Here is an 18931-nt window from a genome sequence, read left to right on the forward strand (position 1 = left end):
GTCGCGAAGTCCATGTCCCACCCTTGGTATTCAGCCTTAATCTTACACTGTCTCAACAACATGCTAGACATTATAAGAAATCTACTGACACAGTTTCATTGCCAACTATTCTTATGAAGGTGGCAGCCAACATCATTTCACTTTCCTTTACTTACGATGCATTCAACTGTCTCATTAAAGGTATACTGTCACCTGTTCCAATTTTAACCAATCACAGATTTTAAGCAGGTGGCCGCTTTTTAAAAACAGCGCCCTCACATGGGCATTTTTAATACCAAGGAACGTCCCTTTGACCATATATGGGCTTTTTTAGATTACAGGTGACTGTATACCTTTAACAAAATCACATTCCATCTTTATGAGAATTACCTCATTTTCATCCTATTGACAGAAAGGTTTTTTCTCTTGTCTCTAAATTTACCGAAAGCCATATTGAAAGTCACCTCCAGAAATAAATGAAACCAAACAATTTTGTTTTAAGCAATTCGGTTCAGTTTTTGCGATATGCATTCTTGTGAAACTAAACCCGTTGACATTATTGATTCGTGGGCCATACAAGTTGGAAAGTTTATTTGTGTTACCTTTGGTAAACTATACCGACAAAGAATGTCTTCAAAGTAAATGAAGCTGAAGGTAGCTACATACCTTATAGACACATTCAGATTTTTTTCTCAGTTATAGAAGTCCCAAACCCCAATATAGTATATATTTTCTGAAATCCGACCCTGCACAGTAGACAGTCATTATTTGCATAATAGTCACGTGAAAAATGTTATGCTGAACCTTCCAAAAGTCGGTTTTTCCTCCCTTTTGCAAACACGCTGCACGATTCCCAGTTGAAATTTGTGCATTGACAAGTCTTGGTAATAGTCTTCAAATCTGTCTCTGGGATTTCCTTTATATGCCTTTGTTTTTTGTTATGCACTATTAAAGGGGTTAAACTAAGGTGTTTTTCAAGGAATTGTAATTGTCACGCAAAATAATTTAAATGGAGACCCGGAGAAAAAATCGCAGACAAGGATTTGAACATACCTTTGATCACAAAATATACAGACTCTATCATTCAGTTCTTTCCTCGATATCTTCCATTTTATAAAGATAAAGGTTGTGTACCTGACCGTTGCCTGTATACGGGAGACGCATTAATCATGCATATTGTCCAATCATTCATACATAACCCACACTTTCGGAGCTTTGTTGTCGCCGACAGTTTCATTCCTTATCGATTCTTGTTGAAAACGCAATGGTTGACGTAATGTAAATATTTTTCTACATATAATCAAATATTTACATCAACATCAAAATTTAAATCAGCGAACAGTCTTCGAAAGATCCGCATTGGCTAAGCAAAAACTCTCGTGAAAAATTTTCCATCAAATGTTTGTTTAACTGTATAACTGTTTAACTGTAACGTGGTTATTAACATATTCCCGTAAAAATCTACCACAATTTCTGTCCGTGCTCGGAGTCGTACAAACTTATGTCTAGTGGCATTACTTTAAAATAAAAATTCAAAGCGATTAATAGTTATTCATTTGAAAGGTCATATATCCATCTAAAGCGGTGAAATGTAACAGTAGTAGTCTGTGAATATCATCACATACGCTTTCACATTATGTGAAAGCAAGCCATGTGATGTAACCTATCTTAACTGGAGAAGATTAGGCTATCATGTTATTCATACATGCAGATATTGAACAGAGTACAATATGGTTGCAAGGCTGATGAAAACTTGGAATATTAAACGTCATCCTTATTCATTCTGATCTCGATTTTGTCGTTGGGTTGACTTTCTCGTCGCAGAATTCAACGATTCATATGTACTCTGATTCATTTCATTCAGCTGTAGCGTCGTGTATGCAGAATCTTCTACTTCTATATCAGCATTAACGTACGCTCCGACATCTTCGCCCTTTTCGTGTCGTTTGGTTGAATCACGACGCCTGTTGAAACGGAAACATATACAAATTGGACATTCTACCAGACGTTTATCAATATTTCACGGCCATAATTATGTTTTATATGGTCCAGGTAATGGCTTTCTCTTGAACTGTTGAACTTGGTTGCCCAACTTGTTGTCAAGTTTGAGACAAACCTGCATAACTATGTGGATTTCAAATAACGCGTACAGCAGACAAGTCTTACCTCTGATACACGACTTTTGCGACGATCAACACAATAGCTGTTACCGCAAGTGACACTGTGACACCAATGGCAAATCCAACTGAAACGAAAATTGAACAGGAATACCAAAATCGTGTTACGCTTTGTTACAATTCAAAGTTATTCGAAGGGGATGTTTCAACTTAATCATAGGAACGGCACCGTAAATAGAGCTGCGCGGAGCCATTGCAAAGACGTCCTCAATGCAAGTTACTGAGTATGGAAGTCGAGGTGATTCTGCATCAAATGGTTTGTTGTGTTTATTCAACCTTAGGTTAAAGGAAATTTGGCTGAAGTAGAACTTTACTTAAAACTTACTTGCGATAAGTTTGCCATCACTCCCGCGTTCAGCTTCAACTTGACAGAGTCTACAACAACTACAGACTTCTCCTGTCGTTTTCATCGATGGTATCAATGAACTCTGACGGTATGATGCCGTGATGAACTTCGGTTGCTTCGACCAGGTGACGTCATTGTGTCGCATTGTAGCATACGTTGTAGAAGGGGTCTCCACTCTACTGTCTATGATTGTAGTCACTTCAGGTGTCGGTGTTTGTGTAAATGACCGAGTTATAACAAAACTAACCTTTGACGAAGGTTTTGTGGATGTCGCTGGCGAGGAAGATATTTCAGCGATAGCTTGGACGCAAATAAAAAGAAAACGTGATTTTCATTATCTAGTGATTTCCTGTACTTTAATGATCCCGCCATGAATGATAGCTAAAGTGTGAACATTAAGAAATAATGCTGGGATGACTCAGAAAAAAGGAGAAATTGTGTAAACGCTTGAATAACTTCAACGAATAATGTACATGAAATGTAAAAGATAAATACCGATGAACTATACAGCACCTCAGTGTTTCAAGATTTAAAATTTAAATTTTGTTAAAGAATTATTATTATATAATATTATATCATGCTACCATGCGCCATTCTGATAGGACGAGAGCTCATTCCATGCACCGATGCTAAAATACTGCTTTAGCACTGTTAGCAGTGGTAAAACGGGCCCCTAAACCAGCATTTTCGAAAATTTCCCAGTCGGTGCATTGAACGTACCTATCTAAACCACAGACCTTCGAGAAAAACCGAAACAGTCAGTTTTGTTTCAAAGAAAGAAGACCGAATATTGATACACAGATAAAGTGTGGGTTTGTAACTCACCTCTTGGTGAAAATAAGTTTGGATTGATGATGAAAAACATCTCTGAAGCAGCACATTTTGGTGTGATGTACACGAATTATGGCGACAGCGCACCATGCACTTTGCTTGATATTGCGGGAGTCGAGACGCGATATAACCAACGCTCTTCAAATGAAGCTAGTATTCGTTCACACACTAATAAATTGACACTTCCTGACAGTAACGGCATGTCAGATATTTTTTACCAAGGTTTGGGGTGTAACAGACCAGGGTATCCTAACGATGTTAACCAAGAAGTTTAAAATAACAATGGGACGACTCCTGGTGACTACGACGAAATTTGACATCAAAAGTAGAGCGGATAAGGGAGAAAATATTTCAAATTGTGATAAAAGCATTAAAATTAGCATGTACGCACATTTTAGGTCACCTTTTAAGAAAAAAACGCTAGCCACGAAAAAATCCAATATGGCGGCCATTTTTCTAGATGGCCGCCAACTCGACTTCCGGAAAAATGAAATCATTGATGATTTGGGATAATAATCGCAATCATACCAATCCATTATTCAATAACACTAGTTCAGAATTTGTAAGACAAAAGTTATAAACATAGACACAAAACAGCACAGAACAGACAGTAAATATACGGTACACAAACAAAGTTAAATTCATGAAAGAAAGATATATGGACCTCTGGCCAAAAGACCAAGAAGTGATGTCAGGTGTTTCGAAAATAGTAAGCGCATCCTGCCCCACATGTTGCACCCGTGGTAACTAACTAAGGCCCCATGTCACCGATGCCATCAGTGATCATTTGTCGAAGAGAGATATTGTATTTATCTACCAGCTTGCGATACCTGCCAAAAAAGCGTTTGAATGTAGAGACAGGTCTTGCTCTGGTGTAACCTTGATTTAACAGTTTGTAAGAGAGATGGCCGTGTCTCTCTACAAAATCACCATATGAACTGCATGCTCTTGCATATCGAATAAGACGGGGAAATGTATACCCCATAAGCAGGTGAGAGTGGAATATTACTGATGAGGTGTGGAAAATTGATTATACTAAAGTTGAAATCATCTCTCTTGTCATATAGCCTAGTAGAAAGGTGACCATTAGAGTCAAATTCAAGTAAAATGTCCAGATATGAAGCAGAAGAGGCCGTTTCAGTAGTTTCTTTAATCTCCAATTCTGGAGGATAAATCATAGCGAGATATTTACTGAATTCAGAGTTATTCAATGAAATAAAATCGTCTATGTATCTAAATGTAAGGTTGAAAGTTCGAGCTACAGAGATCTTTTTCTGCTTGATAAGGTTCTGGATATCGATAAATTCTGCCTCGTATGAGAACAGAAAAAAGTCGGCAAGTAAGGGAGCACAGTTAGTGCCCATAGGAATTCCTATACGCTGTTGGAAAATGTGCCCTCCAAATTCAGCAAAATGAGGAAATCAAGCATACTGATAATGTCTTTCTCGGTATAAAACACTTTACCGTTAGTAATATTTTTAACAAAATATGTAGAATTATACCCTAATACCACATATTTGTAACGGCGTGAACCGTTTTTGTAGAAAAATATTTGGTTGATGATGTTTTTCAAGCGTTCTTTCAATTTATCGTGTGGTATTGTGGTATACAATGTGGAAAAATCGAAAGTTTTAATAGATGTTATTTTTGAAACAGATCTTGATTTCAAATTTTCCAAGAGTTCCTTCGAATTTTTTAATATCCACATTTGATTTATATCACTCCGAGAAAAGACAACATCACAGTATGCTTGAAGTCCCCGTTTAACAGTACAAAGAACAGAAGTCAGTATCTTCGATAACTCTGTTGTTGAACATATTATCATCTGAATTTAACTATTTTAGTGGCTATACCCATGTTTTCAACAGTGTTGAGTCTATTTCTGATGTTAATTTTGTGATATTGTCAACTCTTGAGTCAGAAAATTGCTCTGCCAGTGAATTAAAGAACAAAAAGTACATTTAATGTGTTAAAAAAACTAAAAAATAAAAGGTCTTCACTTTCCAACAATTTTTTTCGCTATTTTTGATGTCTTTAAGACATACCAGAATTCTATATGTCTGTAACTGAATTTAGCTTACATCAAGCGATGGAAGAAAATGTGCAATGCTAATTAACAAGCCCTGTTATTCGTTATTTAGTTGCACTGCAATTATCACGATCAGAGCCAGCCTCGGCGAGCTGAACAAATGATTAATGGGCTACCTTTGTCAGTGATACGATATAGTGAGTGGATCAATATTGTTTTTATGAATCGATATTGCTTTGACCCTGGTCACGTGATCTGCACCCCACGGAAAACAGTTTTATGTTTGTGTGATTTGTTTTAATGGTGTTTTAGGACCCAATTGGGGTCCCTTCATCAGTCGCTTGAATGGTTTTATATTTCCACTTGTTTAGTTTGACATTAGCCATTGTTTATCAAAAAGATTTGCTAGAATCTTTATGTTTTGTTTTGGCTGTTGCGTGCTTTGCTGCTTAGACCATTCGTTTCAATTGTGCTCGTGCTTGTTTTTTCTTGGAAGAGAATGTCTTTTATGTTTTTATTCCTTTTCTATGCTATGATATTTTTTTCAAAAACTGTGGCCCTTGTTTGATTGCCATAATGATTTTCAGTTTCCTATTAATTGTTTGATTATGATTGGTTTGATGAATGGACTAAAGGTTGTTGTATGGATAGGTTTTGTTGTTACGACATTATTCTTATCTTTGTCAGTGAGGTATAGCTGACGTTTTGTTAACTTCTTTTCTGATACAAAATATTTCTGTTTTTCTGTAATGTCGTTGATGAAGTTATCGTGTGAAGAAATTGACCCTTCTATGAAGTCCACATTGTTTCTGCATGTGTTAGCATGTCTAAAGAATTCATCTTCAACAATCCCTTGAAAATGTTGTTTGGGTGGCAGGATCTTCTTAATAAATATTGGAACGTGTCAGTCGGTTTTGTGTGGGTTTTAAAATGGAGCCGTTCTGTTTCCATATATTTGTTTATAGTATTCTCCGTTGAATTCAAATATATTGTGTTTGATAATAATTGAGAGTAGGGCTTTCATGTAGTTTTTTTGTTTTGTTTTTTTTTTTACATTGTTTGTGTTGGATGGTGCTATTTTAGAGTCCATCGCCATGATCACTGCGCTTATAGCGTCCTTTTGTGGCGTCTTCGTGTGCATTGATACCACAGTGACGTCTAATATTATAAAAATAGGGATTTCTGGTATTTTTTATTCCAGCTTGTTAAGGAGGCCTTTTGTGTCCTTGATATTTGTTGATTGTCTTTGGACTATTGTTTTTATGAAGTAGTCTAGAAATCCCGAGATTTGGTGTGGTTTTTTTTGCTGGAAACAGCAACTCATATTAAGGCATCATATAAAGATCGTTCCTTCCGGAGGTGTTTGTGTATATTGGTAGAGGATACCATCATGGTGTGCATATTTTTTTCTGATGTGGGTTTCAAAGGGAATTTCTGCTATATAATGATCTTAGTTAATTCAAGCTATTTTTCCTGTTTCGGGTTATCCATTGTCAGAGGTGACCACATGGACTTATCTATGAAAAGATGTCTGATTGATTGATTCTCATGATATATTGCAATCTCATGATGCACACTAATATGTTAATATCTCGTACGAGTTTTTTCCATGTGGGTATTTTGGAGTGGGAATATATTTCAAGCCTTTGCTTAATGTTTTGATTCAAAATTTGTTAACATTTTATTTGAAAGGTTTTTTGATATATCTGAGGTTCTTTCTCACTTCTTGTTTTTGTTTAACCTTCCATTTTTAAGGACCTCGTATGTTGTTTTTGCATTTCAAGTTTCCTGCTTTCTTTGTTTGAGAAGCCTTTTTTCATTTGTTGAATTTGTCTGTTTGTTGTTATGTATTGGTGTGTACGGTGCCGGACACGTGATTTAGTGCGGCGGTAGCTTTCTTTATGGAGGATGCGGTGACTTATCTGAAGGCCGGTTGGTTTTTTGACAGGAGAGAAGATTATTTTTTCTTGCCTTTGAAAGCTAGCCTATAAGCTATTTGCAGATTCCATGAATTTTGTTCAAAAGCTCCTTTCCTTTCGTTTTTGGCCTGGATTTGCTATTTGGTCAATACTTTCGCTACACCTCTGTGACAAATAAAAGAGTAATGACCTAACAGCTAAAGTTTTTCTACGCAACAACCGTAAAAACATCCTAATCAAACAATGTTTGATAAGAAACTGGAAAATTGGGCAATCAAACACTGGGCCCAATTTTCCTGGATTAAACCTATCACAGCATGCAAAAGGAATAACAACATAAAGTACATCATCATTCGAGCAAAAAACAAACATGAGGACAGTTTAAACGAACAACAACAAACCACGCAACAATCAGACAACAACATAACGATTCTAGCAACTCTCTTTGATGAACAGTGGCTTCCATCAAACTGAACGTATGGGGATATGAAAAACCATTCAAGCGACCGATGAAGGGACCTCACTTTGGTCCTGAAACACCATTTAGACGAATCACACAAACATAAAATCGCTTACCCGGGGACTGAGATCACATGACGAGGGTCTAAGCACAATCGATTCACTGGTTTCTCACCACGTTTACCGTTGTCATGAAACCCCACATTGGTTTAGTTTCATACCATATCACTAAGAAGGATAGAAACAATGTGTGTTACCTTCATTTCAAGTTCCATACCGTATCTGCTCTCCAAGGGAAGGGAAATAAATCTGCATGGTACTCATGGAATGTCTTTACGGATATCTCTGACACCTGTCGAACACTCACTCAACAACCGGCATAAGCCATTGATGAGGTCTTGCAGTTTTAGAAAAGTTTCTTGAATATATGTATGATAGAACGAGCACAGCTATACAAATGAATGATGCAAGATTGGACCTTGCAAGCAGCAACAATCATACAATTTAATTCCTCCAATTCAGTTGACACTCATACAACATGCCAAATGTGATGCATATCAGGCAGGTCATAAATGGGGACAGGAAATTTATAATTCGCCAAGTAGAAGAGAATGGGGATGGGAATAACATAGGTGACACTTAGTGCGTCCATATCCTATTGCTGAAAGTTGTCAAGAGTTGACAAAATGTGGCTGTATAATAGAGAATGTTCTGGTAGGCGTGGGTGGTCTGATTTGCACAGTACCATACTTTGAAATTGTTCTGCCTAAACTAATATCAAGTTAATGTTGACAAAATAAAGTTTTAGTATTTGGTCTGAAAAAGTCCACAGCAGTCTTTTAAAGGTTGGCTATGGTTCCATGAGTGCTAGTTAATAGTAAAATTTTATATTTTTTCCATTTTCGAGATGAACGGAATTACAAAATATACCTTAAAAACCTGAAAGAACAGTCTCAGGCACATATATAAACATGCAATTTGATATAAAATTAAGTTAAATCGGTAATAAATTGTTCATTGTATGCCCTAAATTATAGTATATGGATTTGCTCGGAAGCTCTATTGGAAAATACTGAGCCACCATACAGCCATCATCTTAGACACACAAAATCACAAAACAAGCCTGATCAACCTGTAAGAACAGTCTCGGGCATATAGAGAACATACGGTTTCACATAAAAACCACTTAAATGGAAATGAATTGTGATTTTTATGCCATAAATATAGTATATAGATTTGCTTGGAAGCCCGCTATCGCCATGCAGCTGCCATCTTGGATGACAAAATAAAAAAATATACATTTAAAACATGCGATAGTAGTCTCAGGAACAAGAACACATACAATTTTATGCAAAAACCATTTAAACGGATGATAAATTGCGCATTTTATGCCTTAAAAACTAGTATATGGATTTGCGTGGACGCCATATTGGAAAATGGCCGCCATTACGGCCGCCATCTTGGATCGAAAAAATCACAAAATATGCCTTAAGACCTGCAAAACCAGCCTCAGGCACATAAAACATACAATTTGACACAGAAACCACTTTAATCGTTAAAAAGTTCTGGTTTTTATACCTTAAAATATTTGCACGGCAGCCATATTAGAAAATGGCTGCCATATGGCCGTCATCTTGGATTTTCTGGTGGCTAGTGTTGTTTTTTTACTAAGTGATACACCATTGATGGTTGTGCAAAGTTTCATGCTTGTATCATAAAATGAAATATTTTGCCAAAATACCCCACCTATCTGCACTACGCAACGAACAGTATAAGCGTCCAGCTTTCGCTGCACTGGGCAACACACACAGCACAACTGTTCATCACAGTTGCGGTCATTGCACGTCTGGATTATTTCAAAACTGCTTGTTTTCTGGTAATATTAACGTCCGAATTATCCATCAAAAACAGATCCTGTAACTTCACTGTACCTCCTGTGAATGTCGCAACGGTCGGCGTATACCGTATACACGTATGCAATACAGAATGAGACAAATCTATTTTAGTATGCCAAAAAACTAGGACTATTGTTCTTATGTAAATTTACGAAAAAATTTTTACTTTTTCTTTTGATTTGAACTCTTGAACCGTTTTCAGTGTCTGCAGCAGGTATTTTAACAAGTAAGCTTATAGTGTTCGTGTTGCATGCGAATAAAATGCAATGTTGATGAACGTATGCGTAATTATAGTGGGATACTGTTTGCGTGTACGTAATCCCAACTTATAAAAATGCTCGGTCTCGGGCGCAGAATTTCCGACGTAAGATCTCTCGGACGTCCGTTTTCTGCATTTGGGGCTTAAAGTGACGAAAATACCCAAGTAAGACAGAAAAGATACACAAGTTGATATAATATAATAGCAATAATCCCCTCCGCAGTCGGGTATACACTCGATTTTGGTACAATCCGCTCCATATAGCACTCGCCTTCGGCTCGTGCTATATGTCGAGCATTGTACCAAAATCTCGAGTATACCTTCCTGCGGCGGGGGTTATTGCTAAATGTTAAATAAACTTTATTGGCAAATGCGATCGATTACGTAACACAGTGCCTTTCTTTGTATATGGTATTTTTGCCCTTAAATCGTGCACGCGCTGGTGCTTGTGAACATCTGAATATAACGTTCGCCCAATTTTTATTTTGAACTCACCTTCAAATCGCAGTACAAATCCCAGATCATTACCCGTACTATTGGTGATTATCTCAATGCGAAGTGTATTGGATGAACTGTATAATGGCTGTGGTAGTGAATAACCAGTAAAAGTACTGATAGTAGAGCTATGGTCTTCTATCCCATCCTTCACAATCACTATGTCAGGTAATCTCAGCATAAGAGTGGTTAGCTTTACTATGTGTCCAGGATCCACTGTTATTGTCCAAGTACACGATTGTTCGTTTGTATAGTTACCGGGGAAATTTGGTGAATATATATATCCACTGGATTCAGTGTAGTCACCGCCGCAGGCACCGAAAGACGCTGTTAACGCGACAATCAAAATATCAGTGATACTTTGGCTTTTTCGGGAAGAGCTTTTTAGTCGGGTCGGAAGGTAGGGTTCCCATGCACCCCATGGATACATTTTTAACCTACATTTTTGTAATCATTAGGGTCTATAGTTAATGAATTTTGATGTTCCCAAAATCAAATATTGTCCAATAGGGTTCATTTGGCGCCATCTTGGCCGCCATCTTGGCCGCCATCTTGGATTTCAACAATGGGGTAGGGGTCACACATTTACCATTCGACGGAAACAGAATTAACAAAATACTATAAACGTTACATTTTAGAAAGCCCAGATCACGGCCTTTTATTTGATGTATAACTTAATGGGGATAAATTAATATTCGAACGTCGATTAGATTGTATATTGGCCTTGACCGTAAAGCGTAAAATTTGCTAAATTTCGAACCCAATAATTAAGTTCCTGTTCCTCCAAACAATTTTTCATATAGTATTTATATATTTTTTGGAAGAACTCAGTGCAATAAACAAGAAAAACAAGATTAAAAGTATGTGTCTTGAGATTTAGTGGGTGCATGAGCTTGTTTTCTTATTACGCGGTATGCCATATATCCGTATGTAACAGAAGGGGTAGGGGTAATGTTTCCCTTTCTGTTTCGAATTATGAATGATGAAACCATAAAAATGTTACATTTTTTGAGAGTGTTGAATCAGGCCTTTCCAAACAAGTATAGATTTATGGGGAAAGGCCGCATATTTGAAAGTCACAAAGATTAAACCTTTCAGTTTGTGTCGATTTAAAGTGATTTTTTAAAAACAAAATTCTAATATATGGGGTAGGGGTAATGTTTCCCTTTCTGCCTTGAACCATGAATTGTAAAACCATATAAATGTTATACTGATTGAAAGCTCTGAAAAGGTTTTTTAAAACCTGTGTAGTTTTATGGGGAAAAGTTGCATATTTGAAAGTTACAAGGCTTAAGCCTTTCAGTTTGTGTCAATTTTAAGTGAATTTTTAAACAAAATTATAATATAAGGGGCAGGGGTAATGTTTCCCTTTCTACCTCATACCCTGAATTATGAAAGCATATAAATGTTATACTGTTTGAAAGCTCTGAAAAGGGCCTTTCTAAACATGTATAGTTTTATTGGGAAAATTAGCATATTTGAAAGTTACAAAGCTTAAGCCTTTCAGCTTGTGTCAATTTTAAGTGAATTTTTTGAACAATATTCACAAAGCAGTTAGTCCGTTGGCCAGGTATCGAAATCATCCCATCTAAGGTATTTTACCCACTATGATTTTCTGTTAGTTAGTATTCTTATCTGTCATAATCTGCTTATTTGCCATTTAACCGATGGTGTGTAAGGGTGTAACGACTTGTTTTGTAGGGGGCTGTCACGCCCTCACTTGTAAAATAGGAATGGGTTAGGGGTGACATATTTACCGCTAGTCGGAAACAAAAACAACAAAGAACCATAAACAATACATTCTTAGGAAGCCCAGATAATTCCCTTACCATTGGTATACAACTCAATGGGGGATAAATCAATATTCAAACAATAATTAGATTTTATATCGGCCATGAAATGTAAATTGTAAAATTTGCTTAATTTCAAACCCGATAATTATTCCTCCAAACAATTTTACAAGGTATTTGTATATTGTTTTAAAAAACTTTATGCAATAAATAAGAAAAACAATGTTGAAAGTGTATATCTTGGGATTTAGAATCTGCATGAGCATGTTTTCTTAGTATGTAGTGTGTCACCTACATCTCTGTAATAGATTTATGGTTTGACTTTCATTAATTGAGGAAGAAAATGCTAACTAGAGTTAACCAGCGATGATTTGATGGATGTATGTGCATTTGCTACTCAGATAATCCAAAAAGAACAGAACCAAGCACATCCCTTCAAGTGCTTTTGACAAAGATGTAAAATAGTTCCGTCTTTCAGCTTCAGCTTCAGCGGGCTTTTCTCGCGTTATTTAAAGTTACTATTGTAATGCTGACCATATCGCAAAGAAAGCATCAACCACACTTTTGTGGAGTGGCCGTGCACTAACCAAACATTTACTTTCTTCGCTCTTAAATAAATTTTGGGGTCAAGAAGACAATCCCTAAATTCTCCTGATCTTCTATATGGAGTGTTCAATCGCGTTTCGGTATGGCAGTTTAACCAGAATAGACAAGACAACTTCGTATATCATTGGCACCGACTGAACTCAAGATTTATAATTAACGATATCAAACTCCTGCACATAAATGCTTTGAGTCGCAACCGTCTGGTACGTGATATATAGAACAGTTGGAACAAAATCAATCTTGAAGTTCTCAAAATCACTTTTTATCCGACAAACAAGAGGTTACCCTGGCGTTCATTGTTGTCTGTTTATTTTTTCTTTAATACGCGGCTCTACACGCCACTGTCGATCGGTGTGGTTTTGTACAACGTGTTGGTTTACTGGATGTTACTTAAGCCCTTCATTGGCACATTGAATCCTGATGTATTCTGCATTCGACCTCATGACAAATGTTTATCAAAAGGTATTTAGAGAGTAGGAGGAGAAAAAATCAGCTATTTGGTTTCCGTCATTTTATGTTTGATTTCAATACATAATGACAAATGATTTCCAGAAATCCCTTTTGTTTTCTTGTTCAAACCGTGTTCTATGTACGGGGAAAATTTGCGTACAGAAAAACGTAACGTCAACCCATAAATATTTCTGTATGTTGATACTCATTGTAACTTACTTACTTACTGTCATAAACATCAAATTGCCAATATCCTCCACAGCCTTGTATGTATGGCGATGTTCCATTATCACCAGGACACTGCTGTGTGTTGTATTGCACAGCCTGTGTGTCAGGCAGTATTGGTAATCCTGGAATAGCCTCTCCATAACGCCAGTAATCAACAGAGCCATCACCACAGTAACACTCATCGGCACTTTCGAGAACGGCTATAGTCTTTCCTAGATCTCGACATGTTCCGATGCAGCCTTGTATTGTGACGTGATTAATGGGTATCTGCAACGACGTTGTTATCGGCAATATCCTGTCATAATACTCCTTGTATCGACCAAGGAAACCCGGATCTGAAGAAAGATACACGAAGTCTGACTTGCATGCTTCTGAAAGTCTGCCTTACAAACCGTTTTGTCAAAGTGACGTCAGTTAACTCGCAGAACAACAACTTAAATTGATTGTTTCTTTAAGTGCCGGCAACTTCTGTGTACTGAATGGCGAAATAATTACAAAGCTAATGTAGTCATATGATATCATTTTAAACAAATAGAATGAACAATAATAGTATAATGGCGGGAAATAAGGCTACTCCTCCCCTTGTCCTCATTTTAATGTTACAGTAGTTGTTTGAAACAGTCATAATATTTTGGCTGCAACCAAAATATTAAGAAACATGCAAACTGTCTGTAAATTTCTATAATTTGAGTGCGGTTACAAGTACACACCTCCCAGCAAATATCGTAAATGCTGGCTGCTTTTTAAAACGGTGAAAAAAATAGCAGGAATTGTTGGCAACTACACAATGTTAGTTTGTCATAATTGCTGCTGTTATTGCTTTTGACAATGCAAATACGCTTAATGCCCTAATTTTACATTTTATGTGGCTGTACCGAGACAAGCATTATTTAGGTTGTAATTTCTCTTATGAGTGTAATAACAAAAAATATAAAATAACAAGACTCAATAGTTGTTTAAAAGTTTAACTATGATTGTTATGTGATAAGACGCTGATATTTGAGTTTTTTGTGGTAAAGAGAAAGTTGACGTTTGTATATATGCTAATGTTGCTCCATAAATGTGATCCATGATTCGATTCAAAGAAAAATTTAACATCCAGTTTAGTAATACATGCAGTCTTTGAAGCGGTTGACATTACTGCTGAACGAAAGCGTCCTATAGTTACTACATTAGTCATGGTGATACGTCAACTAATGATAATGCAGGTTAATACTGTTGGTAGTCTTAAACTGCAAAAATATTGCTTCAACATCCAGTACCTCGCGTCGATGAATTAGTAACAACAAATTAAACCAATTTAACTTACAGTAACACGTGATTCCTGCATGGTAATTGTCATGACACTGACAGTCATATCCGTTGTTGTCCCAATCTATGGTACAGTCTTCTAACGATTCTGACATGATAGGACATCTGACGTCACAAACAGAAGACTGCAGATCACTTCTACCAAATTCGCTGTTTGACCATTCCCACATAACGGTGAAATAACCTGTTTTTGAAAAAGAGCGGCACCATGTGATCAGTCTGATATTCGTTGGGTTAAAGGACGATACTTGCAAAGTCATTTCATGCTTTTTAAAAAGTATTTTTCCGTTGACTTCGATTTCGAAAGTGATCACTTGCTTACTATCAGTGACAAAATTGCATTAAATAGGGCTTACAACCAACAATTTACGTCATTTGCAGAAAGGGTAAGCCAGTCATTAAATTCGAACGCACGAGACGTGTCCTTTTGAGAAACAATCCAACCATTATTCTTACGCCTATTTAATATTTCTACAAGTTCTGTCATATAAACTATTACGTGGCAGATATTGTCCATCACAATAATCTAATATAAGTTGCACGTGAATTTAGATATTTGGACGTCGGCAACAACGACAACAGCCATTTTAATAACTTTCATTTTGACAATAGTAGGTACCCAAAGAGTATTATGTGTCAACCATTTTTTAAAAAGATATTTGTGTGCAAGCTTATATTTTTTGTACTTCATGAAATCTAATTTTGCAAGTAAACTTTAAAATGTTTATCTCACCCAATTGTTTACACACAGCCCTTGCTACTGTTAGATTCCATCCTGCACCAGTTCCACACATATATCTCCATGAGTTGTCTCCATCTCGTCTGACTTCAACTCTTCCTTCAAATGGTGTCCGGCCACCAGTGAGCCGTACCTCAACTAAAACAACAATTAAAGTCGTTGTTGCTGATTGAAAACGTTCATTTGAAAAATTGATAAATCTTTTTATCACAGGGCAAGTGTTACTGCATTACAGAATACTTTTCACATAATTCAAGCTGATACGGATAGTAGACTGCGCCATTTTCTATTTCCATGCAGTCTAGCAATAGCGTATACTAATGCTCGTTTACGGTCCGTACAAAATCAACATGTACCCCTACCGTGTGAATCAAATCAACGACAGATCTGCACAAATTGTGTGATGTGACAAACGATTTTCAGTCGACATTGTTCATTGGTGATTATAAATTTTAAGATTCCTCTGTGCGCTCGTGCTTACACACTCCATTGCACTTTGACCAGTTTGGTTTGAGATTTGGTATCACCTGTTGTTTGAGCCTGGTTTTAGGTGACACTAACATATTCAGTGCGTTCTCTGGTAGCACAACATAAAGCCAAGAAATGTCCCAAAGTTTCTCGTTATTCCAAGACTGATGAGAGACAATTTCGTCTTTATTCTTCTATAAATGATCAATTCAGATTTCAAATAACGATATGATGCATCCAGTTCCAGCTATCAAACGAAGACACTGGTCAAACACCGTCATTTAGACGAGCCATGCTACCATCATGACATACCCTGTGTGTACATTTTGAAAGCCTAGGGTGGCTTACACTGTGTGGACAATTCTACTTCCTGGTATTTTACCGATGACTTTCTTCCAGAACCATCGAATCTTTTTCCAATAAATTCTGGCAAAGCTTGACTTACCTTGCTGACTAAATGACACCAACAAAAGTTTAAAACCAACGCAAATCAAGGCAAAGCGGACGATGAACAATGATTGACCCATGGCTGGGACTAAGGAATCATGCAACACAGGCTGTGTAGACTCCTATACACCTCATTGTGTACTTTACTATTCCTTTTATTGTTTGGGGTCACGCACTTTTATTGGCAAGAGGTCATGGGGTATTAGCATATGAAAACAGGTCATTCAGGTTACGTTCTGCAATATGAGTAGCCACATAGAAGAGGTTTGTTAGTGAGCGGTTGACAAAGACAAACCCACACACAGAAAATGTTACATAAACTTAATTTGCTACTATTTGTCAGTATGTTGGCAATATGTGTTTATTTCATGGCAAACTGATCAATACATTCCTAGCTTTCGATTGATTACAGTACTAGTAGCATTTCGTTTTCTATCATCGACTTTCCATTTCATTCCTTTGTTCCAAATGTGTTTACTGTCTTAAGTTTGCAAGGTCTGCAAAGAGGCTTGATAGACTTCAAATGTCCCTCATTTCTGATGTTATCGAGACGAGATGCTCTCAGATCTGTTCGAAGGATGTAGAACACACGGGTGATTTCAATTGAGCATTTTGATAATGCTGAGAAACTTCCGTCTATTTCTCAAATTTTGATTCATCACAGTTTATTATATTTAGTTTTAGGACGGCAGCTTTTGACGTCTTTGTCCTTCAATGTAAAAGATAAAGAGATATGGTATTGTGAACTGGTTGCTACTTTTGTTTAAACATCTTTTGATGGCAAATACTATTGTGATTCTATGCTAACTTGTCTATTATGTTTGAACGTAGTCATGTGTCGCCATTTTGGCGATTTGGACGGAGTCTAAAAGGTTACCTTCGAATATCAATATATGATATATTTATCAGTTGCATGATTTTATACCATTCCCTTGTTTTTACGCATATTAGTGAAGCTGAATTACTGCATGTTAGATTGTTCGTATACAGATCATGTGTTTTCTGAAATTTGAGTTTAACTTTGATGAGGAAGTATCTTAAATTTCTTGGATTTGCATATCCTGAAATAAAGAGCTGGTTTTTATCGCTCTCTGTTATTTCATGAAGGTAGATTTTACTTCTGAGATTATTCTCCTGAGTGAACATTTTGATCAGAGTTACTGCAAAGGGGCAAATTTTATCAGCTTTGTCGCGGGACAAATTGATTACCTGAATACAACTTTCGAAGGGGACGAGCCGATTAAATTCATACAAACAGTTAATGTCATCAAGCAATAATGCAAGAATTACAGATCGATGAATTACACTCTAAATTAATTGGTTTGGTTCTATATATATGGATTTAATGGTTCTGTGTAGATTAACATGTTTTGCTTCCATCTTCATCTTTTATATTGGATGCTAAGGTATGACTTACGCATTGTTAGAATAGGGGTTGTTTCCTGTTCTTCGTGATCTCATACCGTAAAAGAACTTACTTTGCGAATATTTTTACCATCAATGGCATTTGAGCATTAAACGTTGTCCTATTCAATCACTTGTGCTATACTGTAGTGGTTGAGTGATGTGCTCTGTCAGGCTGCATTCACAAACACCTCTTGAGGAGCGGGGAATTGACGGGGAGGATTAAGGATATGACAAAGGTATATTGGCAAGGGGCTCTTGAAAGGATTTTGGGACTTACAGGGAGGTGGAAACAAAACTGTCTCCGACCAATACGTAATATGTGTTGTCCATTTTAAGCTAAAACGTTTGTTTAATTTTGGGGTGGTTTTGTTTTGTGTATCCACGGCAGTTCCTTATTCTACTGCCTGAAGCGTAATGAAAAGTCCATCATAGCTTTATGTGTACAGCCTGCATTGTTATTATTTAAAACTGAATTCAAGTCCAATCACATTGAATACGGTGTTTACTCATGCATAATTGCAGAGTCTTTTCCAAACAAAATTCTGTTATTCTGGTATACAAATAAGTTGTGTCCAGTTTTCCTGACAGGTTAGGAAAGTCATCCTGTTTCCAAATCTTTTTTATGTGATCGCAAAAGGGACAATGGCTATAATGTTTAACTTCATTTATAGTTTGGCTTGTGATAATGCATGGAACATTTCGGCCAACCAATAAACCCAAAATAACATCGAAATACGGCTAATTTTCATTTTTCAAATGATTTCATCATCTTTATTATTAACTTTTAGGCCTATATTTAAATTAAAATCTGAGACATGAGATTGAAATTGAAATTGATTGTACAAAATAGGTATATACCAAGCACAGCACTTCAAGCAAAAGTACATTTACATGAATTATCAAATATATGAATGTACTGATATAGATAGTATTTAGGGCAGAAATTATTATAGTTTTCCCAATAGAATCCGATGTATTATGATTTGATATTTTTGGATGAAGCATTATATCGGTCATCTTTTGCCTTCTAATAGTTGCGCAAGAAAATGGCCGGGAGACCATGATCTCCAAAGGCATGCGTGAAATTTCATGACCC

The 18931-nt window shown here is 36.6% G+C and overlaps 1 protein-coding gene across 1 annotated transcript; it reads right to left on the reverse strand.

Moving 5' to 3' along the window:
• Nucleotides 1-205: 205 nt before the first annotated feature.
• Nucleotides 206-16562, reverse strand: LOC139132880 (scavenger receptor cysteine-rich domain-containing protein DMBT1-like). The gene is made up of 8 exons (XM_070699238.1): nucleotides 16427-16562; nucleotides 15508-15651; nucleotides 14773-14958; nucleotides 13463-13798; nucleotides 10390-10716; nucleotides 2482-2802; nucleotides 2146-2224; nucleotides 206-1943 (listed from the first exon to the last, which is right to left on the reverse strand). The coding sequence occupies exons 1-8, from the start codon at nucleotides 16506-16508 to the stop codon at nucleotides 1754-1756; spliced, it is 1665 nt and encodes a 554-aa protein (XP_070555339.1). The 5' UTR covers nucleotides 16509-16562; the 3' UTR covers nucleotides 206-1753.
• Nucleotides 16563-18931: the final 2369 nt, after the last annotated feature.

Source organism: Ptychodera flava, chromosome 5 (assembly GCF_041260155.1).
Source record: "Ptychodera flava strain L36383 chromosome 5, AS_Pfla_20210202, whole genome shotgun sequence".
NCBI lineage: Eukaryota > Metazoa > Hemichordata > Enteropneusta > Ptychoderidae > Ptychodera > Ptychodera flava.